The 27644-nt window shown below is 49.4% G+C and overlaps 1 protein-coding gene across 1 annotated transcript in view; it reads right to left on the bottom strand.

Moving 5' to 3' along the window:
* Positions 1-6374: 6374 nt before the first annotated feature.
* Positions 6375-27644, bottom strand: part of LOC307086013 (cadherin-2-like) — a 62074-nt gene continuing 40804 nt past the window's right edge. Inside the window, exons 7-21 of the mRNA XM_079751015.1 lie at positions 27331-27497; positions 26199-26315; positions 25522-25680; positions 25075-25230; positions 23853-23997; positions 23403-23575; positions 22046-22183; positions 20030-20215; positions 19395-19648; positions 18944-19086; positions 17520-17753; positions 15553-15786; positions 14929-15068; positions 11594-11758; positions 6375-8092 (exon numbers count right to left, since the gene is read on the bottom strand). Of these exons, the coding sequence (XP_079607141.1) occupies positions 7886-8092; positions 11594-11758; positions 14929-15068; positions 15553-15786; positions 17520-17753; positions 18944-19086; positions 19395-19648; positions 20030-20215; positions 22046-22183; positions 23403-23575; positions 23853-23997; positions 25075-25230; positions 25522-25680; positions 26199-26315; positions 27331-27497 (2618 nt within the window). The 3' untranslated portion in view covers positions 6375-7885. The remainder of the gene's footprint in view (positions 8093-11593; positions 11759-14928; positions 15069-15552; positions 15787-17519; positions 17754-18943; positions 19087-19394; positions 19649-20029; positions 20216-22045; positions 22184-23402; positions 23576-23852; positions 23998-25074; positions 25231-25521; positions 25681-26198; positions 26316-27330; positions 27498-27644) is intronic.

Raw genomic sequence — 27644 nt, 5'->3', positions numbered from 1 at the left:
TAAATAGGAGTTAATTACCAATTAGCAGCTCATTTCCCCACATTCAAACTCCATGTTTATTTCCCGGAAAACCCGTGCATTTGGCCACAGAGAGAGGAAGGGTTACGTGACCGGTGTTTATTAATCACACTTCTATGTGTCCTTATTAAGGAACTAATGGGCAGTAATAGATGCCAAGCTGTGCTGTGTAATATCAAATGAATTATTGATTCACTTAGTGAGCTATTGACGCCGCAGCCTTTCCCTGAACACATCATTATTGGCATCATTACAGTGTGCCTTCAAAGCACAGCGTCCGAGGCCCGAAGCCCAAAGGGCACATGGGAATCGTAGTTCTGCCGTGTGCACATCACCGCACACACCCAGTCAGGGCCGTGACAAACGCTGCGTGACTTTCACCATAATGTTTCACATCCTGTTATCATTTGTGTGACAATGATTGGGATCAATGAGAGAATGTTGTGTAGGGTAGTCTTGTTTCGTGTTTAGTGTATACGTGGAATAGTTGTCATCCGGCATGATTTGATCGTTATAATTGTTCATAATTCATTCATTCTGTTCTGTGTCTTTTTTCATAATTTGTTTAGTTTCTAGAATGTTAATTAGAAGATGACGAGTTATATCACAAACAAACAATAATATAAGGTGAACAAAAGCGCAAACCGACCTTTAACGCTCACTTTAGCGAGTTACTTGCGCAACAAGTTTTCAACTCCTAATTAAGGTATCTGGTGTTGCCGATATCACAGTAAAGAGCCTTCCAAGCAGTAACTATTGTTTACTGTTTATCGCTGTTGACTCATTCAGGACAGTATAGATGAGATCTAATCATATGTATCCATTTCAATATTTCCACTACACCACTACCAGTGCATACAACCATAACCGGGCCAGGCCGAGAAAGCCCTTCACTGATACCTTGACTGACCGACCCCTGTTTTTGGATACTGTGTCAAGATAGAGGCTTTCCCTGAGAGCATTTTGTCATCAAATAAGCGCTGACTCCCTAACGTCCTTGGTCACATTCGTTTGTTTCATTTAGTCCCTGTGCATTCCCTGGAGGGTGTTATTATTGTAATGAAATAAAAGCATGTGCATGCACCATTAACTCTAGACAAAAACGTGCACCCCTCAGGAATCAGAGCAATGCTTTCTTTTTGTTTCCCTCTTTACGTTTTAGACTTCAAGAGGGAATAGCTTCTAGAGCTTTTCTGACGAAGACGACCGACACCCGCCGCTTGCAACCCTACATTTTAAAGCTGTTTTCCAATCGCCACTTAGACTCCAGGCGGAAAGGTCATGTTAAAAAAAAAGCACACAAACACAATGGTCTGAGCGGAGATTATGGGCAAAGGGTGAAAACTCATTTAACGTTATCCCGTCGCCATGGAAATCAGTTTCACACCTGGTAAAGGGTAGTCAGGGCAACATTATATTAGTATGAAAGAGAAAACTTCAACCTTAAAGGATTTAATTTCATCCTCTTTTTGCAGGGGAGGGAGGGGTAAATTGGATAACAGGATGACCGTGTATCACAGCGATGCATCAGTGGTTCCGCGGTATTACCGCTCAGAATTGAAACATTTTTTTACACTAGCCGTCTCGCCAGATGAATAACCATGTCCTTCTCTCTGTTGCCCGAACAAGCTCTTCATAAGATGTTGTCCCTGTAGGAGCCGTCCCCTTTCATGCCCAAACAAACGATGCGGCGATTAAAACCCAGTTTAATCAATACAGCCTCCATTACCACATTGTCCTCAAAACACATGGGTGATAAGGACATTTTGTGTCTTTGTGTTTGTGTGTTGGCCTCGTCGGTGTTGCCAGGCCCCCCCCGTGAATGGGAGACTACAAAAGGGCCCAGTATCAAGTCAGAACAGACGACCCACTGGCCTCCTTCCTGTCCCTTTGCAACACGTAGACCACCTCAACCGCAGCAACTGTACTATTGTACAACCGGCCGCCACAATATAGTCTGAGCTGTCTAGCCTGCAGCTAATTTATTAGGCAACGAGTACAGAGTCCACCAACGGCAGCGTAATGACATTTATTTTTTATACTATTACGAGAATTACACAGCCATTGTGTGGCGTTAGCCAAGGGACATAAAGCCTTAATGACACGAGGTAAAAGGAATGTCAAGTGTTTACTCGTTTTAAAGTAGACATCCGAATAAATCCACGGGCACTCCAGGGAAAAGCACTTCCTTCTCTTTCCTCCCAATTACTTTTTTCCCAGGGATTCGCTGGGATGATTTAGCCCTAGAACAAAACAAAATGTAGATAGCAGCCTAGCCTATTACACCAGACTACGGTGAATATGTCCCATAGGCAATTTGCTCGGCGCGATAGCTTCTTTCTTATTGTCGCCGTGGCATTTACTCCGTTGTGAGACATCAGAGAAGAAGAAAAGGAAGAATACAAAATAAAGCATCAACACAAAAAGAGGGAGAAAGATACCGAGAGAGGGACGGCCTGGTTTCTAGGTGTCTGCGGGCGGCCACTATGATTACACCTCTTTTGTGTGGAACGCGTCGACCATTCATGCACGAGAACACGCGGGCGAGATGGTGAAACGACGTTTCCACGCACCGCTCTCTCCCTCCAGCAGACAGCCCAAAGTGACGTTGAACGTCCACGCCGGAAATCACATGCTCAGGCCGATATGCATCACGCGGAAGAAACATCGTTCGTCATTCTCGTCTCGGTGGCTCCCCCCTCCACACCCCCATCCCTCCAGCACTGCGGTGGCTGTGTCTGCAATGGGAATAATTGTGTGGGTGTTGGTGAAAGAGGACTGATAAATCAGCAGCACAGAGACATATCTGTTAGCTGTTTAGAGCCCCTCCCCCTGGCTGTGTCCCCCATGAGGGAGGCAAGCGGGGACGTGGGTTGTGCACGGCAGTGGGGGTAGAGGGGGAGATAAGGGTGGTGGTGGTGTTGGTGGTAGCGGGGATGGGGGGTGGCGGTGTTGGTGGTGGGGGAGTTTGATTGCGGTAGCTGGACGGGTGCCGCCCAGTGTCTGTAGCGGCGGCGTTTCACAACGGCTCTCGTACCCTCGCAGCCGTGGGAGAGGGTGGGAGGCGATGGCATTTCAATTGAAACAGGAGGCTACCTTATAAGCAAACAGGAAGACACACACACACACACACACACAATCACACACACACAGATACATGGACCCGGACATGCATTAAAGCTTGCATCGCCCCCTTCTCCATGGGATCGCTTCATCATCCGCGCTCCACTTGCTTATTCATTCAAAGGCATAGGGGAGGATGGCGAGGACGGGGGAGAAAGGGATGTGTGTGGGGGTGGGGGGGGGGGGGGGGGGGGGGGGAGAGAGAGGATGGGGGGGTGGGCGGCTTGCTGGAATACAATAAGAAATATGCTCTTTCCACTCACCGGCCGGGTAGCATCCATCTCCTCAAAGTCCACCAAAGGTCGGCGGCGGCATAACTTAAGCCGGCCGGGGCGTGCGTCCCGCCGGCTGCTCAGTATTCCGCACGTCCTCCGTGGCACCGAGGGGCAACCCCGGCGCCGGTGACGACCGCAACCCCCCCCCCCCCCCCCCCCTCCCAACAGGGACCCGCTCCCTGGAAACACACCTGCTCCGGGCCGAACAACAAACAAGGCCTTTGTCAACCCCCTCCCTCCAACCCCACCCCCAGACGCCTCGCCCCCCCGAGCCCCGAGTGCACCTAGACGTTAGAACACTCATATATGCACGGCCAATTATCCGCAGGTCCGATCCCCCGGTTGTCTTTTTCTTAACTTCCCGGCGGGCTATGCAGGGCGGGAACGCAGCCCCCCCGTTAATAATTGAGCAGCGAGGAAAAGTTCAGCCAACAAAAAACCGTCTGGGTGCCGCAGAAGGTCACACCTTGACCTCTTCCAGCAGGCGCGCATCACAATCAGCGCCGTCGCTATAGCGATGGATGGGGACCAGCCGGCAGGATCAGCAGTTATCGTTGGCAGGTATCTGTGATAGGTACACCCTACTCTCCACCTGGGTGTCTGTGTTGCGGAGCTGCGCTGCCACGGCGATCACCCCACCAATCACACAGCGGCCCATCGGTGGGCAAATCAAGCGTGCGCACTCCAATCATCAACTACGGAAAACAGGAAGGAGAGTGGAGTGTGGGACACGGCTCTCCCATCCACCTCCGGTGTGGGCTTGAGTTTCCGAGAGTGGATCTATGGTTATGTACGTCTAGTGGGTGGTGTGTGTGTGTTCGCACTTCTCTTTTATGTAAGGTTTATGTAATCGCCCAATCAGGTGTGAAGGAGTTGGACACTAGACGACAGCTGAACTCAATGCAAGGGAACATTGAGGGTGTTTTTAAATCATTGCTTAGTGAATCTCACTGAAGTACACATCAACAAACAGTCATCTGAAAGAACCGTTTTTTTCAAGGAGTCAGTTTTCTTAGTGTTGACATCAGGGAAGACAATTATTTGCCATTCATGAAGTTCAAGGGTTGGTCCTTTTTTTAACCCTGCTGTTTCAGCATTAAAATCTGCCAATGAAGAGCTGAACTACTACCTTTTCACACTTCATGTGAACTGTGAACATATTTTAATGTAATGTAACAAAAAAGAAAGAGAAAGAAGTCTTTCCACAGTCATTCCAAATGAAATATCACTGGTAGAGAGACTATGCTCTAATTAATACTCCGCATTGGGTTTGTCACATCACAAACTGTCTTATCAGTGTTAGGGTAAGTCAGGGAACGGTCCATCACTGCCCTTTTCTACAGCGTCGGACATCACACGCTACACTGGGAGGATAATCCATGACCTGGAATTTAAGAGCAGTGCTAGAATATCAATGAATGTCCTTCCCTATCAAAGAATAATGAACCAAACTATGGAGGGAGGGTTTCATTTCTTTGGAAAAAGTGTGAGGGATCTGGACGCCGGAGACATAATGTAGGGCGTAAGAAAACCTTGCGGAGAAGAAAAGAGAGTGACTCCGCGAGGAGCAGAGCCAGCGGGGTCTATTATGGTAGTCTCTGCCTGATCTTTTTATGGACTGATGTTTGATGCATGCTTGTGTGACTTGTGTGTATGACTTCTATCTGGTGAGAACTGCACGTCGGAGGCAATGAACCCTTTTCCTAGGCAGTTCAGTGAGTCACAAACCACATCCGTGCCTGGAGGAGACAGAACAGAGAACTGGAGCGGAAAAACAATCGCCCTTGTGTGCAGTGACGGACCACATTAAAACCAACCCCCGCAGTTATAGAAATATCAATTATTCAAATAATTATAACAATAATAGCACCATCGCTGATAAAGCTAAAGCCCTTCGGAGTTAAAGGAGGGGGAGCCTTTGGTTAGTGTGAACTGACTCAGCTGTAGTTTTATGATGCATAGTTTTGGAGTCGTCTGCTTAACATCACTACACGTTGGCCAACATAAATCTGTTGTGCTCCTTGTGGGGAGTGGCGTGCACCGCTCAGCACATTCTGGGAAAAGTGATATACAGCCGGCCAGGGGTAGTTCCAAAGAACACACTCAAGTATCACTGAGCGTTGTGTAAGGGGAGAGTTCACCAAAGCCAAAGGAAACATGACGTTTCTTTTCCGCAGAAACCATGGGAGATGGGTTAACGACGACGCAGTGAATCACACCACTACAAATAGACCACAGAGTTCCACCACACACACACAATAGGGACAATAGCCGCTTACTTTTTGAGGCCTGTAAATCCAAACTTCAATTGGATCCCATCTATATATATCTCTCCATCCATCCATCCATCTTATCTTTGCTGGGGCAGAAGGCTAAATGGTTTAGGTTTGCAGACTGTGGCCGGCCTCACACAGTGTAGACTTTGCTGGGAAAAGATCAACCGAAGCCACAGCACAACCACAAACCCTATCCCGTAGGAGGCACGCATGAAAACACACGCACGCACACACACATACAGCTAGAGCCCAAACTTTTTTCTTCTTTCCATTTCCGCCCGCGTCTCTGGGGCCCAGAAACCGTTCCCCGAGGCAGTCCTTGGCGTTGTCCTTGGTCTGGTCAGCTTCACCCCGTGCTAAGGGAACCGTGCATTCCACAGCGCAGTGTGCGCACCCTCGCCACCGTGAGACTTTTTGGTATTTCTGTGTTTTGCCATTGAACCCAAGGTGAACAGATGCAAAGAGTAAAAGTATAAATGTGCGATGGTGAAAAGAATGAGGAATTTTCTTCTCCTTTGTTCTTGTTTGACGAGAAAGCCAATAACAAGATAAATGTCACTGAATTATTTTTTCCGTCATTGGATTGGAAAATAGGGGGTGTTGGTTTCAGAGCAGCAGAAATATGGAATATGCTCGAGAAAGAAAAACAATTAAAAAGGCAGTTTTCGCTCCAAAATTAGCATTTTATTTGGATGGTTGGGGTCAGAGATGTATAATTTGTATTCCATTACATATGATAATTCTCAAGGTCTCGAGTTGAAAAACCTTTTCCCAGTCTTAAAGCTGATTGGTTCCATCGTGACTACGTCATACCACACTGTCGCCACCAACCTCCTTTTTTTGGTACAAATCAAACAGTTGTGCTGAGAAGATCACCATTTATTCCTTTTCCTTTTTTTTGTCTTAATGGTTTTTTATTTCATTATTTTATACAAAAAACTCTTAACTTCTACACATTTATTGTAACCCGATTTTTTATTTCTTTCCACTTTGTAAATAAATTTTGGAAACAACATTTTTTTTTTCAGTTCTGCTGTGAAAAGATAAAAACATGCAAAAAACTGTTCATTTTGTTGTCCAAATTATACATTTATATGTTTGGAACCTTTTGCACTTCGTATACTACATCAAAACAAAAAAGAAAAAGAAAAAACATATGTACACACATCTTTTTACAGTGAAGATTTCAAAATATCAGATGACTAAGGCAAATGAAGTGTACATGGATTAGACCAAAAACAGTTTTTTTTATACTACACCACTTCAGAAATAAAGGAAAAAAAATATTCTGCTACAAAAGTATGATTCATAACTCCCTTTATTTGCAACCAGCTGCATAAGTTTAAATGTTTTTTAGTGAAAAAGTCTAGAAGTCTAGCGTACTGTACAGTGCTGCTTTAAATCATTGCTCCCAATTGGGCTAACAAAGGATCCTTCATGTCATATCTTAAATAATCATATCTAACAACCCAGGCGGTGTCGGGCGGGCGGGGAGGATGGGTTGGGGGTGGGGGGATTGGGAGCATGGAGAAGCATACCATAGTTTAAACATACTTCATGTTTTGAGATCACTCCAAAAAAGTCAGTACCATTAAAGCGTTGAACATAAAACTAATCATTCAGATCCAAAACAATGTACAAAAAGGCACGTTATATCCCAGTGCTTCTGTACTGTGAAATTCAAGTGTAACTGAGCGCGTTCAACACCAACAATCCAAAAATCGGCGACGGTCCACCAACGTTCTCTCCCCTCTGCAAGAAACATGGCCACCAGAACCTGTGCCCGCGCCCTCCACAAGCATATGTTAATGCGTAGACAACAACAATAAGCCTAGGTCGGTTGGTTCATCTTCTTTTGCGTCATTTCGTTTTTTTTTTATGGAAAATACTTCGGAATGATGTTTTATCAAATTTCTGTCGCGTTCGCTTATCGGAGGTCCGTTCCAAATCGGTGAGTCGAGGGATATCGGCGATATCGGCGTCTGTCCACGAGGTGGCGCTGTTGGCGGCGGCGGCTGGCGATGGATCGGGAGGGGAGAAAAAAGAAAAAAAATCCTTCCTTTTTGTCGTGGGTTTTTCTTTTTTTTAATCTTCCGTTGTATTCGTCTTCTCGGTTTTTTGTACTCGTTTCGTTAACGAAGCTGTCGTCGTCGTCGTCGTCTTCGTCGTCGCCGCGCGCCCCCTTCCTCGCTCCTAGTCGTCGCAGCCCCCGTACATGTCGGCCAGTTTCCTGAAGCGCGGGCCCCAGTCGTTGAGGTAGTCGTAGTCCTGGTCCCCCCCGCTGCTGGACGAGTTCAGGGAGCTCAGGGAGCCGGCGGTGGATCCGCTGCCCTCGTAGTCGAACACCAGGAGGGAGTCGTAGGGCGGGGCTGTGGGGTCGTTGTCTGCGGCCTTCAGGCCCTAGAGGGGGGGAGAGGACAGACAAAAACAGAGGTGTGAGGGAGAGAGGGAGGACAGAGAATATCGTGGGTTGGAGGTGAGCGGGAGATTAGCGCCGGGCGCCGTGACCACACTCCCTACCGCCGCTACAACAGCGATTGATCGGCGGCAGCACACAGTAAACCCGGCGCTGTCGGCCGGCCTGGGAGCGGGCTAATCTATTGTGAACACCGCCAGTGGTTCCCCGCCCACCGCCGGCCGCACCCCCTCCTCGCTCTGCGCCGAACGTGTCCAGGAAACGCCGACCTTGTCGGGATTAATCAGGCTCCGGCGCGGGGGGGCTGCTCTGCTGCGCTTTGGTCGGGATGAGGGGGTGGGATTATCCTGGCAGTTGATCAAAAGCCAAGATCGAGCCGGACCCGCGTCCTCAGATCACCGGAGATCTGCCCCCACTGGGGAGACAGCGTGGCGCTCCCCCCCGCCCCCACCCACACCCACACCCCACCCTCCCCCCCAGCCGATACAACTCTGGCACCGGCGCTTACTTTCAACTAATGTCCGTCAGGGAGTCATTTCTTCTGTATTTTATTCATTTCTCAAAGTATCAGCGGGACTGCACTAAGGACTGTTGCGCGAGAGACGTGCGTGCGTGCGATTGTGCGTGTGCGTGTAGGCACATTATCTCGTCGCGCGGGGCAACAGTGCGTTTCCATTTTGAAGATTGTGTTCCAGCGTCACCAGAGGCCCCCACAGCGTCACCAGAGGTCCTCATGGATTACTATTGATTTCGCGGCCCTGTTCCTCAACGGGGCCGTAGAGTCGTGATGGATGGCTAATCTCGCCGTGGATATGTGCTTTGGCCGTGAACCACTTTGGAGCGCCGCCCTGCTCTCGTCTCTCCCCCCCCCCCCCGGCTCCCCTCGTCGTCGCTTATCGCCGGGGCGGGAGACACCTTACAAACAATAACTGAATTAAAGGAGAAGAGCGTGCGACGCAATCGAAGTGGCAGCGGGGGCCACCTCGCACGACGGCGGCCAACGTGGCAGAGATTTATCGGCCCCTCCCTCCCTGCCGTTACAGCGGCAGCCCCGCTCTCTCCGATGAAAAGATAAATGGTAATAAAGTGCCGGAGCACTTAGCGATTATTTTCCACTTGTTACCCCGTGTTAAATGTTTGCTCAGGGCTGCGGTGGTTGATCATTTGCTACGGAATATGACAGATGGATCGTTCATTACAATTACAGCCATCGCTGCTCCACTGGTTATGCCCCCCCCCCCCCCCTTCTTCCTCCGCACAACAGACTTCCCACTGGCAGCTTCATAAGGTTAGTCAATCACTGCCCCATCCTCCGCGCCCTACTCCCACCTTCATTACCACCCGGCGCCCGAGACAAAGCCCTCCTCTCAGGCATGCGGGGAGCACTGTCCTCGCCACAGCATTCTTGGCAATGTCTCGCCGTGCCACGGCAAAAAAACAATGAGGACTTCTGTGATTTAATTTACCGCCGGCCGGTGCAAGCAGAGCCTATCGCCACTGTAAATAGGCAGCGCGGAAAAAGTAATGCCCCAAACAACAGGGCAGAGCACCATCGTGTTATCGCTGGCAGACTGCTTTAGCCGGGCGTGTTCCCATGCCGCACCTGAAAACCCCCCGAAAAGGTCATGCCAGGCTGGGCCGCTCTGCGAGCTAGCCTCCTGCACCACACACACGCGCGCACACAGACACACACACATGCAAGCATGCGGGCACACAGACACACGGGCATGCACACACGCACACGGGTACGCACACACACACACGGGTACACACACACACGGGTACACACACACACACACACACACACACACACACACACACACACACACACACACACACACACACACACACACACACACACACTACCGAGGCAACAGAGTTAATACCAGACCCAGTTGGCTCTGCTCAGAGGTTACATTCCTGGGCAGGCAGAAAAGCGAAGCCCCTTTTTCCTTTTTTTCTAATCTCTTATTTAATTAGGATCCAAGGTCTGCTTTAAAGTTTAGAGTTTTAATATTAACTCCCAAGTACAAACTGAAAATAAAAAAAAACACCTGAAAACTAAAAAGCTTAACTAAATTTAAAACAATATAAAAAAACACACCGCCCGTGCTCTTATCGTGTTTTTATTCCTCCGCTCCACTTCTGGAGTGTTCTTTTCCCACGTCGTCCTCCAACACTACAGAAATGCGCTTCGTCCTTGGCATTTGAAAATGTTCTCTGCTGCAGAGTCAGAGGCCGTTCGCTCTCTCCGACGCCCGGGCGGCAGAATCTCGACATCGGTAAACGTCCGGTAAACGGCCGATAAAGCACGCGTTGAATTAATAATTTCGATATCGCTTTGGACAGCGGTCACGGTGTTCACTGCTCCTCCCGACTCGACGTTCCCACTTGGTTCTCCACCCCGGGTCGGAGGAGACATTCACGAGAGCCGGGACTCAGACGCCAGGCTGCCACTGGCGGCCTTGTATGTAAATTTCTAGGTCAGCACATTAAGAAGGGCAACAATCCACCCCCTGGCGGGGCTGAGATATGAAATATTACACACACTGAGGGGGTTGGCTTGGGACAGCGACGCTCATCCGTTGCAAGAAGAGAGAATGCAAAGCAGCACATAATCTCTGTGAATCTCATCTGGAACAATGAGTCTATTAGGGGCTTTCAGCGCTGCGTTGGGAAGGGGGGGACGAGTGGGTAGGAGGATCTCCATCGTTTGGTGGAGGACCGTGGAGGGGGGGGGGGTCTAGGGGTGAAAGGGGAGATTAAAACATAGGAGAGATCCGGCACTCGGAGAGCAAACAACAAAGTACACCCTCTTTTTTTTTTTTTTTTTTTACACCATTACACAATTTGAAATCCTGTGAAAGTATCAGGAAAAAAAAAAATGGCGCTTTCATTTTACATTCCTCCTCCTCCTCCACGGCCGAGTCGATGCAGGCTCGGGGCGTATAAAGACGTGTTGAGCAGTACATTATTATGGAGAGCCAACGTGTTGGCTCTCCGTCAGCCCATTTATATGCAGGCGCGTATAGACCGCGTATGGACAGATTCTTTCAAATGGACTGCGAGGAATAATAGAATACATTCTGTCTGGATCACTCTTTGAACAAAAATAGATTTTTGAGCATGTCGGGGCCTGCAGTCCTGATAAGAAAACTTTGACAACGGGGCGGTAATAATAGTTGGAAGTGGAGGAAACTTTATGCCATGCAGCATTAAAGGACATTACTTTATACTTTCCCCATAAGAACTACTCTCATTCAAAGAGTAGCCCATGACTAAAACCAAACCCAGGAACACTTTTAAAGCCCCCCGATTGGTCATCGTGCCGCGCGATGCCTCTTGCCGGGTGACATCATAGGACTGGTGGTGTTGTGTCACTGGAGTGATTTTACCGCTCTTTAAATCCTGCGGTCTGGCAGCCCTTAGCTGGTGTGTGTGTTGTGTGTGTGTGTGTGGGGGGGGGGGGTTGGGGCAGCTCTTACCTCATTGATGAAGTCTCCGATGTCTCCAGGGTGGGGCGCGGCCGACCTCATGGGATACTGGGGCTCGGGGTGGAGGGGCCTCTCGTCCATCCTCCGGACCCCCACGGGCTTGATGGCGTCGGGTTCTATTGTGTCGGGCTGCTGCAGCTGGCTCAGGTCGTAATCCTGGGGAGGAGGAGGAGGAGGAAGAGGAAGAGTTAGCACCGGGGAGCCACACGTCCCTCCAACGCGCCGGATTGGACCCCGATGCACACTCATACGCTCAGACGTTTTATGGCCGGGGCGGGACGCTGCGACCGTCCCCGTTGATGTAACGGAGGGAGAAGGTTTATACTGCACAAGGTCAGAAGGTGGTGCGCCCCGTTCCAAACTTTACAGTGTTTTAATTCCAACGAAAAGAGTCTGGAGGCGGGCGTGTGGGAAACTTAAAGCCTGCATTTTGGAAAGGGGGCTTGGTACGTTCAGATATACCAACATGTGAAGGACCCAAAATGACTACATCAAAACTGGCAGAGCTCTCTCCCTCTTGCGCGGCGCACTAAGCTAAGGCAAGGGCGCGCAGGAAACAGTTTTGCTCTAATCAGTGCCCAGACATGGTACGGTGGATATGCGTAAGCCATCGCTAATCCTATTAACATTACCAAGGCAACCTGAATGGCTCGCAGTTTGTGCAAAGTCATGTGCAGAGGGGCGAGCGGTGGGGAGGGAAGGAGGGAGAGATCGAGGGAGGAGGGGGATGTATAGAGGGAGAGAGAGATGGAGGGAAAGAGAGAAAGAGGCGGGGGAGAGAGGGAGAGACAGATTGAGAGGAGTTGTGAGAGAGGGATGGCAAGACGGAGGGCGAGAGAGAGGGAGAGGGTTGGCGAGAGAGATAGCGAGGGAGAGGGACAGCAAGAGGGGGAGAGTTAGAGGGATATAGAGAGAGTGGGATGGCGAGAGAGAGGGAGGGATGGCGAGAGAGAGACAGAGACAGAGAGAGAGAGAGAGAGAGAGAGAGAGGGATGTGTAGAGCGAGAGGTGGGTCTCATGCTAAGCTAGATGGACTCTATGGCATCATGGTGACAGCCCTGATACGATAGACAAAATGCCATCTGAGAATTAGGGTGTGTGCCTAATAAGCGTGCATGATGGATTGTCCTCTTTAGAAGATTTTGGGTAATCCATCCATCTCTAATATCCCCCACCCCCCAAGCGTATCTAAAACGTCTCTGCGTGTGGCTATCATTTACCGAGATGAACACTTGATACGTTTGCAGACACACAGATAAAGAAAACGTCTATATTTACAGAAACACATGAATATCGTGCATCCCATGTAAAAACCCTGCGTTGCTACGACTACAACATCAACAACAACAACACCAACCACTCTGGGACCGCAAACACAATCAGACGCGCGTTGCCACGACCAACAGCGCCCGAGCCTTCCACGCTAATGAAACCCCTCCGTCAGGCCGAAACAAACACATTGATTATGGCCGTGTAATTCGATCAGATTGGCGGGGAGATAGAGGCCTGTTGAGCCGCCAGCCGGGGAGTTGGAACAATAACCGCCACACATCACATAGCCAGCCCCCCACCCCCCCGCCCCTCGCCTCCGGGCTGACCCCGCCGCCACCTCCCACGGGTTCACTCCGAGAAGGTCAGCTCGCTTTGTACCGACGAAAATAATTAAGAAAAGGAAGAAATGAGTTTTGCCTGGAACGAGTTGACCGGCACGCAGAGGATCGTAGAAATAAAAATAAAAACTCAACAATGAAAACTAGTGCTTCCATAAAAAGAAAAGAGAAGAAGAGTCCCGCCCCTGAGATATTCAGCCCTAACCCTGGGCCCGCCCCGGCCCACTGTTAAACACAGACCAGCTGACTCTGCCTCAGCACGCACGCGTGTTCCTCCACCACATCCAGCCGCACCATTAACGGGCTCCAGCTCAGGAAGCTATTACACCAGGAGGTGGGGGGCGGGGTACCTGACTGGAATTACTGTACAGGACTGTTGGCCTGATTGAATTAGAGCCAGCCCTGTACTAACTGCTTCAAGTTGAACTACCGACAACAATAGCCATTTAAATATTTTTATTTATATATACAATTCTCTGCAGGAAATTAGCGCTGAGCAGAGCAATACTAGTCCGGACATTGGCTGCAGACACTGAAATAATACACTCTGGGCGGACCAATGGTCTGACGCTTCAATTTCCTCGCCAGCAGGAGATAGGGAGAACAGAGCCGGCCATTATAAAGACCACGTCGACAGGAAAGACAGGTCCAGTCCTTCCTGTTCTCTCTCCCCCCGCGCTCTACTCCCAACAGCGACTCCTCAATTCCTCAGACAAGTCCATTTTCTCCCAGCCGACTGCCCCGGCGCCATTCAAAATGGAAGCTTGTTCTCTTTCGATAAATCTGAGCGGGTCGTTTTCCCCGCTCCGCCTCCGAGGTACAGTCCATCACACGAGCTGCCCTCGCAGTGACAGCTCGCCCTCCCCCTCACCACTTCGGCAAAAAGAACGAAACCAAACAGAAAATAATAATACCCACCGATTGTGAGTTTTGGATAGTTTTATGACCTCTCTGCCCCGGCCCATGAGCCGGTGGTCGTGAGTGTGAGTGAGCCCCCCCCCCCCGATCGCGGGCAGCTGTGTAACGGCCTCCCCGTCATATTGTTACCTTAGACGGGCCTCTGTTATGACGCCACAGCAGATGTCTGTCTCTAAACGGCAGCACATTTCCAATTACCAGCCTCCGAGGCTAATTTAGAGTATGGGGCCCCGGAGCAGATGGGGGAGGTGTGGGGCGATTGTGGGGGGGGATTTGACTCCTCTCTCTCTCTCCCCCTGCCTTTACCTGAACCACTGGACCATTTCAGGCAGCAGCAGGAAAACAGCCCATCTTGTGACATTAGAGTGTAGTTTGCCAAATGATACCGCTCCACTAACAAGAGGTCGCGGGGACAATTGAATTTGCGTGTGAGTGAGTATGAGAATTGAATGACGTGTAACGCAGTTAAGTGAGCTTCGGAGTGTGTCTGTCTTTGTGACCCGTGTGTGTGTATGTGTGCATCAAGTTCGCATGTGTGCGATGTGTGTTTTTTTACGCTGTAACCTGTCGGCCGTAACATGTGTATCAAGTGTGTATCTCCACTATGCATGCGTGTGTGTTTTTATGTCGTAACCTGTGTATGAAGTGTATCGCCACGATGTGCGTGCCTGTTTTTGCGTTGTAACCTGTGTATCTGGTGCGTATCTCTTCGGCGCGTATGTGTTTTTTATGTTGTAACGTGTATCAAGTGTATCCCCACGATGCCTGCAGGTGTGAGGTGTGAGTGCGCCGCTGTACCTGGTCCTCCTCTCCGCCGCCCTCCTCGTCGTACTTCAGGATGTTGTCCCTGACGTCGTCCTCGGGGTCGATCAGCAGCTGCTTGGCCTGCCTCTCCTTGTCGCGGCGCTTCATCCACACCACGAACAGCAGCACCAGGACTACGGGCGGGCGAGAGACACGGGCACACAGAGAGGGAGGGGAGAGAGAGAGAGAGAGGGAGGGAGGCCATTAGTCTCACATCACATAAGGCTAAACAACCTATATATTCCCGCACAAACGTAATCCAATCCAGTGTTTTTTACAAGCATGGCCGTGGGCCAGATCGGGGCTATCTGTCCGGGTAATCCGCTGATAATCTAGCCGTAGCTGGGTTGATGCTCAGTGATGCTCTGTAATTCCCATATTGCTTTACTGGGCGCCGGGAAGAGGGTCTAATAGTGATTGTAATGTGGCGCGCGTATGTGCGTGTCATGTCCCTTCGGTGTGTATCAAGTTTGCATATGTGCGATGTGACGTGTGTATCCATTTGGTATACGTGTATGCATTAAGTTGAATGAGTTTGTAACGCGGTGTTTGTGTGTGCGCATGTACGTGTGAGGCCTGTGTATGTGCTTCCTATGTGAGCATATCGGAGACACTCACTGAGGAGGATGATGATGCAGAGAAGGATGGCGATGATGGCGCCGGTGCCCATGCCGGCGCCGATGATGGGCTTGTGGTCGGTGCAGGCCCCGTGCATGTCACACTGGCACACCTTGACCCGCAGGTAGGACGTGTTGGACATGGGCAGGTTGCCCGAGTCCGTGACGATGATGGGGATCTCGTAGATGCCGCGCTCCAGGAAGCCAATCTTCAGGCTCATCTGGGCGTAGTCGCCTGATTGGTTGGAGTGGGGGAGACATGTTGTTTTAAAATGCATGTTCATTGAATGTTTCCGTCAGAATTAGCTCCTGTTTGAGAAAGACCACTGAAGGAAACTGAGAAGATCGCTTTAAAAACTGGACTCCGAACAATTTGTGCATTCACGAGCAGCGTTGACCCATCACGGTTCAATATGTAGATAAGAGGCAACAGTGTTTTATTTTGTATCCGGAACAGACAGGATTAAATACAAACTGAACACATGGGGATTTTCATAGACTGTGTTTTTACACAGTGTGATCATGACCCTATCACACACATGGAAAAAAAAAGCGGCAGGAATTCCTACCTGGAATTTGTGTCAGCCTATCTAATCCAAAAATATGGTAGGGATTTAGATTTGGGGCTTACGTACCAACTCAATACGTTTTGATATTGCCGCTTAGCCTAAATTCCTAGTGGTTATAATCCATATGTCTCCTAACCTGTTTGGAACCACGATTTTTTTTATTGCACAATTCAATGGCTTCCGCACTGTAACAATAATAATAACAATAAGAGCTACAATGTGAATGTGTTCCAATTAGCATAATTAATGAAAGACTGTGTGGCGGAGGCAACATCTGTTATTATGCTTTAGCGGACCACTAACAACTACAACATATGAGAGGTAATTTAGGGAGCACTTTGCGTTTGTTTGCTGTGGTTCGTAGCTGCACTTGATCCCAGCACAGTGTACCACTCGTGCACATCACAAACATCCTGCACGCCAGAAGATGGATCAAGACCAGGAGTTAAATCGAGGAAATGTAATTGTTGACCTGTCTGCCTTGTGGATGTTAATAACAGTACAGTGTTTGGTGCCTCTGGGAATTAGATAAAGAGTGGCTTTGGGATCATGTTTCATGCTGACTGTTCGTGTTTTACATAGCAGGGGAGAAAAAAGGTCCATAGTGTTTTAAGTGTGACACGTCAATGGTCTCCCCAGGGACTCTAACCGTATCACAGGGGGGGTTTCCACTCCTCCACGGCCCCCTCGGGGGCAATACAGAGGTCCAGTAAGGACACTGAACAGGAACACTCTGCGGTCCTCAAAAAGCCCCTACCCCATGAAGCATAAAATGCATGCACTATTTGCATCAGGCGCCGCTTGACAGATAATGAAGGTGACGTCCTTGGCTAAATGCAGCACACGAGCCTCCCACCCACTAAATCTGTGATCTATATTCTGCTGCAAACCATGACCGGTGAAATTAACCGCCATTTTCTCCCTTTATAACGAATGGGGGTTTGGTGTCGCTCCTTTTTACAGGCTATCGTAGCCTAGCTTAGTTTAAAAACTAAGCTAGGCTAACGGATGTGGGCATACCCCTCTAGGCTAAGCTAAGCTAAGCAAAGGAATTTTGGGTGTATCGCCCTAACCTAAGCTAATGGTTTTGTTGTACTACTCCAAGCTAAACTAAGCTTAGCTAAAAGATGTGTGCATACCCCTCTAGGCTAAACTAAGCAAAGATAGGTATTCTGGGCCTATAACTCCAACCTAAGCTAAGGGTTGTGGTTGTACTACTCCAAGCTACAGTAAGCTAAGCTAAGGGATCTGGGCATACCCCTCTAGGCTAGGCTCAGCTAAACTAGGTATTCCGGGCGTATCACTCTAATCTAAGCTAAGGGCTATGGTTGTACTACTCCAAGCGAAGCTAAGATAGGCGTTCCACTCTAAACTAAGCCGTGTGTTCTGGGGGGCGCACCGCTGATCCTGGTGATGGTCCAGTTCCTCCGGACGTTGGCGGGTCTGTGGGCCAGCTCGAAGACGAACGGCCCCGCGTTGGGGTTCAGGTCGCCGTCCAGCGCCGTGATGTTGATGGCGTTGGGCTCCGGCTTCTCGCACACCTCCGTCTCCTGGGGGAACACGCGCGGCGCGTTGTCGTTGATGTCCAGCAGGAAGATCTGGAGGGTGCCCGTGCCGCTGGCTGCCGGCGAGCCTGGATCAGGGATGAGGGAGGAGGACAGCGGGAGACGCAGACAGAGAACACATCAGCATGTAGTCTTCGTTTTACAATGGCCTTAAAGTACCTCAGGAAGGGATTTCATGCCACTCCATTGTGGGTGCTCCCAACACCGCCCCCACACCCCCCGTAGCTCAAACCATTACCAGGTACTCTGTGTAAAGCTACATCGTAAACTTTATGCTATCGCTCGCATGCTAAAATAGGTCACTCTAGGCAGCCAACCGACCCTGTGGGAGTGGACCCTTCCAAACTGCATACTGATCTTAGACGTGGGAGGGAGGAGGGGGGGGGAAACAAGCTTCACAAGGAGGAGGGAGGAACAGAAAGACAGATATGAGAACATTTAGCTAGTGGGGATGAAGGAAGGAGGGGAGGGCTATGCTCTCTTCTCTCTGCATGCGTGTGTGTGTGGAACGTCTTCCTGACGAAGGACACGAGACGTGAATACTAACGCAGAGAGACACACGGAGCCCACAGTCGCTGCGCCCGTCTCCTCTATGCGTTCACTAAAGCAGGGGGGGGCACCCCCCACCCTGGCCTGCTCCGTTCCCCCCGCTCCTTTCTCAGCCATTCAGGCCACGTTCAAAGGAGCTAGTCGTCTAATCCCGAGCCATTAAAGCAGAGAAACCTCTTTATTGGTAGAGTTTTTAAGCCTATTGGCCTGAGCTTTGCTCCGGAGAACAGGGTAAACCTGAACGGAAGGTAAAACGCCGCCGACCGAGAGAGGCGGGCGGGGAGGTGGAGGTGGGGAATGCGTCAGCATCACGACGGCGGCGGCGGCTGGTTCAGGGATAGCCAGCGCATTAACCTCCAGCCGAGCGGTTGTACCTGCGCACCAGACATCCCGGGTGCCTGCTAGGGGCTTGCCCTTCAGGCATGGCTGGCAGGCTCCGAGGCTCCGAGGCTGGAGCACCGAGTGCATTTTTAAGAAACACTGCCTTCCGTGCCACCTGCCTATTGCACCGGCCACAAAGAAAAATAACACCACGTCCGCCGTCGCAGACAACAACAGCCGCGCGCAATCAATGAAAGTGTCTGGGCGGGAGAGCGACCTTCGCCGCTCTACCGAGAAAACTTCTACGACTGACAACAACTTTTTCTGAAAGGGGAAACTGATGGGTCGAAGTGCTATTTTTAAACCCGGCTGGAACTTGTTTCTGTACCGTCGTCGGTGGCGAGGAACGTGGCGTTGTACATGCTGTTCTTCACGAAGGGAGACTCGCGGTCCAGGACTGCCATCGTGGTGATGCGGCCTGTGTTGGTGTCGATCCGGAGCCAGTTGGCGGGGTCTTGGAGTTTGGAGTACCTGATTGGGAGATAAGGTTTTCGTGATTGTGGGTTTTTCATGCTTGTTACTAGTCGATTACAGACTTTGGAGCCTAATCTTCAGTCAGGGATTATCTGCAATATATATTTGCTCTATAATGAGCGCAGCAGCACGAAAAGCGCAACATAACAAAACTTTGAGCTCCTTCTTTTAATTCCCTTTGAGGACGGTGCTCTGTGTTTCTGCCTCCTCGGCCTTCCCCAGATAACACGGCACAAACAAAAGACTTCCCTCTGTGCTCCGTATCCCCCCCCCCCCCGGGGCTCCTGATTTGCTGCAGCGGGTACCTGATTCTCTGCTGCATGAAGCGGTCGGGGTCGATGGCCGTGAAGATGGTCAGCGAGGTCTCGGCCGACATGCCCTCCTCCAGCCGGATCAGCTTGGGGTTGGGTTCGAAGTAGGGGCTCTCGTTGACGTCCGTCACCCGGATGGACACCGTGGCGGTGGACTGGCGCGGCGAGTGGATGCCGCGGGCCAGCGCGATCTCGTTGGTGGCCACCACCGTCAGCACGTACGTCCTGCTGGTCTCGTAGTCGATGGGCTGCAGCCGAGGGAGACACACACACACACACACACACACACACACACACACACACGCGCGAGGGAGATGAATAAACGGCGTCACCATGTAAATCAATCCCGGGCAGAGATCACAATCATATTCACAATGCGGCAATCAATGCGAAGGAGAAATTAAAAAAAAATAAATAACACCCAGGGTTATCGAGCGACGGCAGCGAGCCTAATGTACGCCGTTCAGCCCTGCACAGCGGGCAGATGACAACGCCTTTGACTGTTTATGCTTGCACACGTGGTCTTATGCTCAGGGTGCACCAAACCGTCTCCGAGATAACGAGACGGGAGAGCGGGGGGCGCACGGTGGGCTTCCCGGGGAGGGAGGAGAGGTCGGGGGGCCCCTTACCTTGACGACGGTAACCAGGCCCTCGTTAGTGGTGGGATCGGTGGGCACGGAGAATCTGCCGGTGCTGTCGCCCCCGGTGATTTTATAAACGGCGTTCCAGGCGGGCGTGTTGGGCTGGTCCTTGTCAGTCACCGTCAGGTTGGCCACGATGACGTTCACGCGGTTCTCGGGCACCTCGCCGAAGAACTGCATGAATAAGCCATGAGACGGGGGAAAGAGAGGGAGAGAGAGAGAGAGCGCCACAGTTAGGGAGGCACTGCAGCAGGGACAGCGTGGGGACAAAGGGATGCATGTCTGTATTCACACGCATCGGGATTTTACAGCGCTTGCTTATAGCGAGAGAGAGAGAGCGAGAGCGAGAGAGAGATAGGCCGAGAGGGGGAGGGAGAGAGTGAGGTGGAATCAGACTAAGCCATAAGCACTTGAGTCTTTGAATACTGAGAACATAAGTCTTTAAAATATTGGCATTCGAAAATGTAATAATAAAATAACGATAGGATTTCGATAGTATATACAGTTTACTAAAGAATGTCTGAGTATTCGTGAGCACCGTAGCATTTTGGAGCGCATATTGATCATTATATAACTCGCCCTATGTATGGGTATATATTATAGTCTGTATAAAGCTGTTGGGGGCGTTGATACTCTTAATGGTATACAATTTTATTTTACTGAGATCAAGGGATGATCCCTAGAAACAAGTATTAAAACTGAATTGCCCAATGTTGGACCATGGGTTTTGTGGTCCAACATTGGGCACTGCACCATGTAAACAAACCCAAACGGGGTTGAAGCTGAACTATTTTGGAGCCTTTGCGACTTGTTATCAAAGAATGGACTCTAGACTTGGGCTTGTCATCAGCGAGTTGAAAGTGGGTCTGAAGTTTCGCTCAAAGAAATCACGCTAGACCTTTCCCCCATGTATGGTGGGAGAAAGAATACGTGCTTCAAATAAATGCAAAACATTGCCATGGTGTTTTTAGCCATCATTCACTTGGATTTAACAAATATTTTGCTCTAATTACTTTGTGTTAAAACATAGGGTAGGCAATAATTTCTTTCTTTGCCATAAATGTCCTTACCTCCAGACACTAATCAATAAATAAAATACTCTCACAAGAAAATATATATTCAGTGTCTGCGGCTGTCACAGAGATGTAATGAGCATATCCAATCATTTCATTCAGCCTGAATGAATTGACTTGATGGCCTTCTTGTCCGTCTACCTCCCTCACAGCCTACCTGCGCACACTATGCCTGTGCACTCTATGTGCATGACCGGAGGCTTCCACAAGGCTAAGCAGAGCTATAACTAAAGCTAGCACGCACGCTCGTCATGTGTTTCAGTGGGGCCTGGAGGGAGGGGTGGGATTTATTTCGGTTGGATGCTTCAAAATCTAGCTTACTCTGGCTCGTTTCGCCGAAGTTGCCTACCCGAGCTTTAATTGGTTTTAGGCATAAGCAGAAATGCAAGCAACATGTCATGTATAAATATAGAAGACACATTTTCACCGAATTTGGTTAAGAGTTTGGTCTGCCAGCGGATATCTGAACGCGTTACGGAAGACTACGTGTCAGTTTATTTTTGGTTATTTAACTTGAATTCAACACAATTCAGGGGTTGTATTAATAGGATGCGGGTTGTATTAACATGCTGCAACATCCAGAATCACAATATTCTTTTTAAATGTTCCATTTCTGTTTTAAAATGACATGATAATTATAGGCAGAACCTCTCCTATTTTCCCTTGCAACTAACAGTAACCGAAACACATTGCCAGAACTTGCATGTGTCACCATTAGGGGGTAGATGTTTGTGTGCGTGTGTGTGTGTGTGTTCTAGTTAAGCAGGGTTGCAACACTTTGCCTGTGGCCCGTTCCTGTTATGCGTGTACAAGTCTTTGGGAAATGCATGGCAAGCAGAAGAGAGCGAGGGAGTGAGTGGGCGGCGCTGAGCACATATTGAATCGTTAGGAGTGCGGGGCGGAGCTTCAGACGAGGAGGTCCGTTCCCTACCGTCTCGGCGGTGAACTCCGGAGGGTTGTCATTGATGTCCGTGACCCTGATGAGGGCGGTGGCCGTGTTGGAGAGGCCGTACATGGGATTGCCCTCCATGTCTGTGGCTTGGATGATCAGCGTGTACTGCGGCACTTTCTGGAAAGGGTTCAATGGAAAACGGACATCAGGGAGTGGGGAAACGCAACTTTCCCCCGTACTGTAGAAATATGACCTGTAGAACTGTGTTGCAATAATAACATAATAGTGAGTCATCGTGCTGATTCGATTGAAGCCACAGAAAATCACATTCACAATACATTCCCATCTATGCCACGATACGAGGGAGTGTGCGTGTTACTAAGTGCATTATCATTTGTATCTCACAGCTCGGATCTCGACAGATGTTGTTAAAAGCTACTCGGGTGATAAATCAGGGACTAGGTAATAGGGGGTGTTGGCTTTCCCGTCAAAAGATAAGTTACCACACAGAAATAAAAGGCGCCTAATTTTCTCCTAATTCCAAAGTCACAGCCATGCAATTACTCTAAACAGTGGTACTTAGCGGTGCTTTGTTATACTCGACTTTAAAACACAGCCGATCACGATGAATACCATCGATAACACACGTTATGGTGTGAGTGATCGCTGGTCACAGGAGAACGTAGCAGGTAGAGTACGGCAAGCGGAAGAGGGCGAGCGGTTGTTCAGAAGTCCTGCAGACTTAGCGCGGACAAATGGGATGTCAAAATATTTCATGGATAAATCGGCAACCGTTCTCGAAGTACATTACTAATGCTACTGGGAGCATGCCAAACATGCGGAGGTGGGTCGGACACAAGATGCGGTGCAACGTGTGGACTGCTAGGAATTAAAAAACGTTCTTTTGAATGGGAGAAGTCAACCCTGTGGTGAGAAACCACACTGTGATATGAATTGCAGCTTGGTTAAAAACCTCTGCGAGGCAAGAGACCTAAAGTTGAACTTTGTGTGGTGCTCTTTGGCTCTGTGGCTCGTCTGGTGTGAGAACGGCTTTAACTCTGACCAGTGCAAGGGGAGCAGGCAGGTGGGGATAAGCCTCAGCAACATACGGCTATCTTCCTGACTCTCCCCTACAGCCTTCAGCCAAATATGTTCAACAAACTCAAATCGATTGCTTAAGGCTTGGCCGTGTTCACTCGAGGCCTGGTAAACGGCTGTTATATAATCGTCAACATACCAGCCGTGCTGACACAACTGATATTAATATGAACTCAAAATGTCAGACAGACTGCGTTTATTAACGTTTTAAAAAGATGAAACAAATGAAACAAGGGAGGAGGAATGGCAGACATGAGATAATCGATTGACGGACATCGATGAGAAAAATGAAGCCTACCTCTCGGTCAAGACCGGCTGCCACTGTGATGATGCCCCCTGTCTTGTTGTTGATGGTGAACATGTTGGAGGACGGGCTCTCAGGATTCTGGGAGAGGATCTTGTAGCGCAGCATTCCGTTGGCCGTCTTGTTGTCGTCCTTGTCCACCGAGGTGACGGTCATGACAAACGTGCCTGTGTGTTTAGACGATGGGTTAGTTGTGCACACAACACATCGTCACATGAAGTGCAGTCAGACGTGCATTGTTGAGCTAAGCAGTGTCAACACAAAATGTGAACAATCCTTCACATCCCTTCCTCATGGGATCCAATTTCTTGACAGATGGGTCAGGTAAACAAAGAGTGCAATAAGAGTGCCTTCGGATGTATGTGACATAGCCCAGTGGTGCGTAGAGCGCTATAGGTTGCTTCTGGGTGCAGGTCTGGTGTCTGGTCTCGTCTGGGATCTTACCAGGCTTGGACCCCTCGGATACGGAGCCGTTCCACAGCTGGTGCTCAAACTCGGGCCGGTTGTCGTTCATGTCGATGACGTTGATGATTATGTCGATGGGGTTTTCCACCTGGTTCCCGTTCAGGTCCACCGCATGGGCCCTCAGCTGAACACATCAAAACGCACATAGTCCCAACACATCAATGAGGAACGGGGTATTTACATAGATCCTATTTACATATATATATATAGAAACAAATAAAAGGCAGAAGAACTGGAGCCTTGCACATGTTCTTGCTCATTTCTCTAACTTTAGGCTCTAAAACAAAGCCTGGGTGAAGAAACAAGAACGAGAAAACTCAAGCTCCCTTTTATACTGAAAAAGAACAGCACTCCTAAAATGTCTGGTAATGAACCCGTTAAATACTCTGACAACTTGGTTAGGGCTGTCAGACTGCGACCCCACCCACCCAGCCACCCATTAGCTCCAGCACTCAGGAGCTGTGTTCGCAATCGTTCCCTATTCACTCACTCACTATTCCCTAAATAGTGTTCATGATATAGTGCACTATATAGGGAACGAACAAACGAGAATTCGGACACTACGCTGAACATTTCTAAACGTCATTTGCGTCAGTAAATGCACTGGGTATTTGTGTGACGCAGACAGATGCGCCCACATCATGTAAACAAACCGGGCAGTCACGAGGAAAGCTGGAGGTTGTATTGATGTTGAATGTTACATTTCCTTGATCAAGGTTTTTTTTATTAATTTTGAATGTTACATTTTCTATGTTAAATCCCAAATAAATTGTTGACATTTCTAAACGAAAGCCGGAGACTCCATCATTAAACATATTTGTTTTTGTTTCAGCTTCTTCTTCTCCTCCTGAAAAACACGACCGCATTGCATTGTGGTATACGGGAGTAACATGTAGGGAACATCGTATGTACACTCAAATTTTGGGTATTTAAAGTGCACTATATAGTGCATGAAACTAACCACTGAGAATTCGAACACCACTACAAAATGGCGAGCACCTAGTGCACTATATCCGTGATAGGGAACGATTTTGAACACAGCTAGGGTCTCTGGGCCACGAGGCAGCCTTGAGCACATGCCAATGGGCAGGAATGTAAAAAAGCGAGACCAAAGAGAAAAGCCTTCCCCTTAAAAAAGCGGGATAAAGGAGGATTGATCCAACTCTCGGTAATTCCCTCCAGGCCATCGTTTCAGACTCACGTGGAAGTTGTGGATGTGCTCTCTGTCCAGGGGCTTCATGACCGACAGCTCTCCAGAGATGGGGTTGATGATGAAGATACTGGTCGGGGGCTGGTCGGCGCCAGGGCCCGTCACGCTGTACCTCAGGGAGCGGCTCTTATCGTTGTCCGATCGGATCTGTGGGGGGGGGGGGGGCGAGCGCATTGTCAGTGCCGGTCAACAGGCAAATCCAATGAGGTCAAACTTTAAACCGATCGCTATATTGAACGCAGCAAACTAGATGGTAACGAGGATCGTTGGATGAGGAGGAGTGCCGTGTAAATGCAGTGAGTGAGCACACTGTGTATTATCTAAGCCGCGCGTTGCCCGGCCTAAGACGTCGATCCAGTTAATCGTGTGAGATCAAAAGCGCTTTGTGATCCGGGGCCCTCCTGTTTCCAGGGAGAACACACGCGGCGGTGTTCTTACCCGGACAAGCTCCTGCGGGAATGGACCGCGCGAGTTCTCCGCCACGTTGATTGGGGGGATGACCCAGTCTCTCTTCATGCGTTTGAGCGGGCTGTCTGCGTTCCGCCGGGGGAACACGATTTCCTTCAGGCCCCGGGACTCGCCTGGAGGGTCAGCGGCCTGGAGAGAGAGGAGAGGACATGCCGTGAATAACCTCTAGAAAGTGTCTTAAAAAACACCCACGTGGGAGTAGCCTGGGAGTGGTGGGCTTCAAAAACAAAAAAAAGGGGTGTGGATTTAAAAACCGGGGAAATGCGAGCGGTGATGAGGTCAGCATAGTTCTGAAAGGCAACGAGCCATCCCTCTTCCATCTCGCATGAGCGACTGCGTTATTGCAGCGCTCGGGACTGAACTCCACCCAGCATATCCCTAAACGTGGTTAGCTACGCTCTGCTGCTTCTCTGCTTGTGTAACAACATCATGTAGTTAAAGGGGGGTTACTGCTTGTTATACACACATCCAGACATATCCGGCTTTCTGTTTTATTTGAGTGTTGGGGGTGGGGGGGATGCACACAAGCACAAGGGAGCGAGCAAGAGAGAGTGGGCTCTGAGTACATATTGACACTGTGGGATCGGATGCAGAGCTGGGGCTCTTTAGAGGACAGCTCTCCCTGGCCAAGGAGTATGAGCCCCTACCATCTCTGCTAGCTCCTGGGTGTCCCCCACGACCCGGATGACGGCGGTGGCTGTGTCGGTGAGGCCGTCGCCCTCCGTGTCCGCGACCTCGATGATCAGCGTGTACTGCGGCACTTCCTGGAAAAGATTGGAAGGAAGAGACAATGACTACAACCATAAACACATGTTTCCCCATACTGTTGGAAGTGTGACTCATGCCAGTGATTTCGGACCTCTTCATATGCAAACGGTGAAAAGTAGAGAAATGCACATGAACTGGCTGAGCAAAGAGTTGCAACGCCCCCTTTAAACACAAAACACTGGAAAGTAGAAAACAGCTGAAAGCCAGCAACACTGCTTCTACAAAAAGAAAATCTATGGCGATCATATGACGGACTATAACCAAAATAACAGCGTTATTGAAATAATAGCAAGCAAGAATACTATATATACTGAAAAGTATCTTAAGTATATTTATTTTAATTAATCCCAGGTACTGCCTGCAGTACCCTCCACTACCAACGGTGGTACGCGTACCACTGGTTGAACAACCTGCCCTATGCTACTAATCTATACTTCCCTTCACATCACCACTACGCTGCACTCACCACATGAGCACTATGATAATCCATCTAGTATCTTCCAAGTAACAGAAAATGACATTCGTGATGCCTTCTTTCTGTATTCTACAATGCAAGTGAGTGAGAGTGTGTATGTCTAAGTGTGAAGGAGAGAGGAAGGGGGGGGAAACATCATTTGAATCCCACCTCAGACCTGGAGGTGAAGGTAAGGTATTTTCATGTTGAAAAGGTGACAGAGCAGATGCTAGGTTAACAGGAAACAGGTGAGTCATTGGAAAATAGAGAGACTAATGTGGAGGCCCCACAGGGCACAGAGAAGCCATTTGATTTCATCACGATCGCACCAACTGCCGCAATATTTGTAAATGCATCAAGTTCTTTCAACGTTTTATTTTTTTCCGGTTCAGTGGGAGGTTTGTGTTACTCGACAATGCAATGCAATCTAACAAGACTGACATTAATGTGAATTTAATTAGTTTGACAGGCCGCATGTGATGAATTTAAAAAGAGGCAGAAACAGGAGGGAGAGACAAAGTGAAAGTGAAGACTTTAAAAGTAACAGATGAACCTACCTCTAGGTCAACGACTCCGGCGAGCGTGATGTTTCCCGTCAGGCTGTTGATGGTGAACATGTCTGACGGACTGGCGGGACTCTGGGACTGGATCTTGTAACGTAGCAGTGCGTTGGATGTCTTGGGGTCATCACGGTCGTGCGCAAGTACGGTCATAACAAATGTGCCTGTGATGTAATCAAAGAAAAGCAAAGGCAAGAGACACATGTCTTTTAGTCAGCTGCATTTGCGTTCTTGTAGTTCGGTACTGCATTGCATTGTGTTCTTGGTAAAAAGATCTGATCAAGACCAATCAGTTTGCATTGGCAATGTAC

The sequence above is a fragment of the Pollachius pollachius genome (assembly GCF_949987615.1).
Source record: "Pollachius pollachius genome assembly, chromosome: 14".
Lineage (NCBI taxonomy): Eukaryota > Metazoa > Chordata > Actinopteri > Gadiformes > Gadidae > Pollachius > Pollachius pollachius.
The sequence above is the reverse complement of the archived record's forward strand: the minus strand, read 5'-3'. Positions and strand labels throughout refer to the sequence as shown.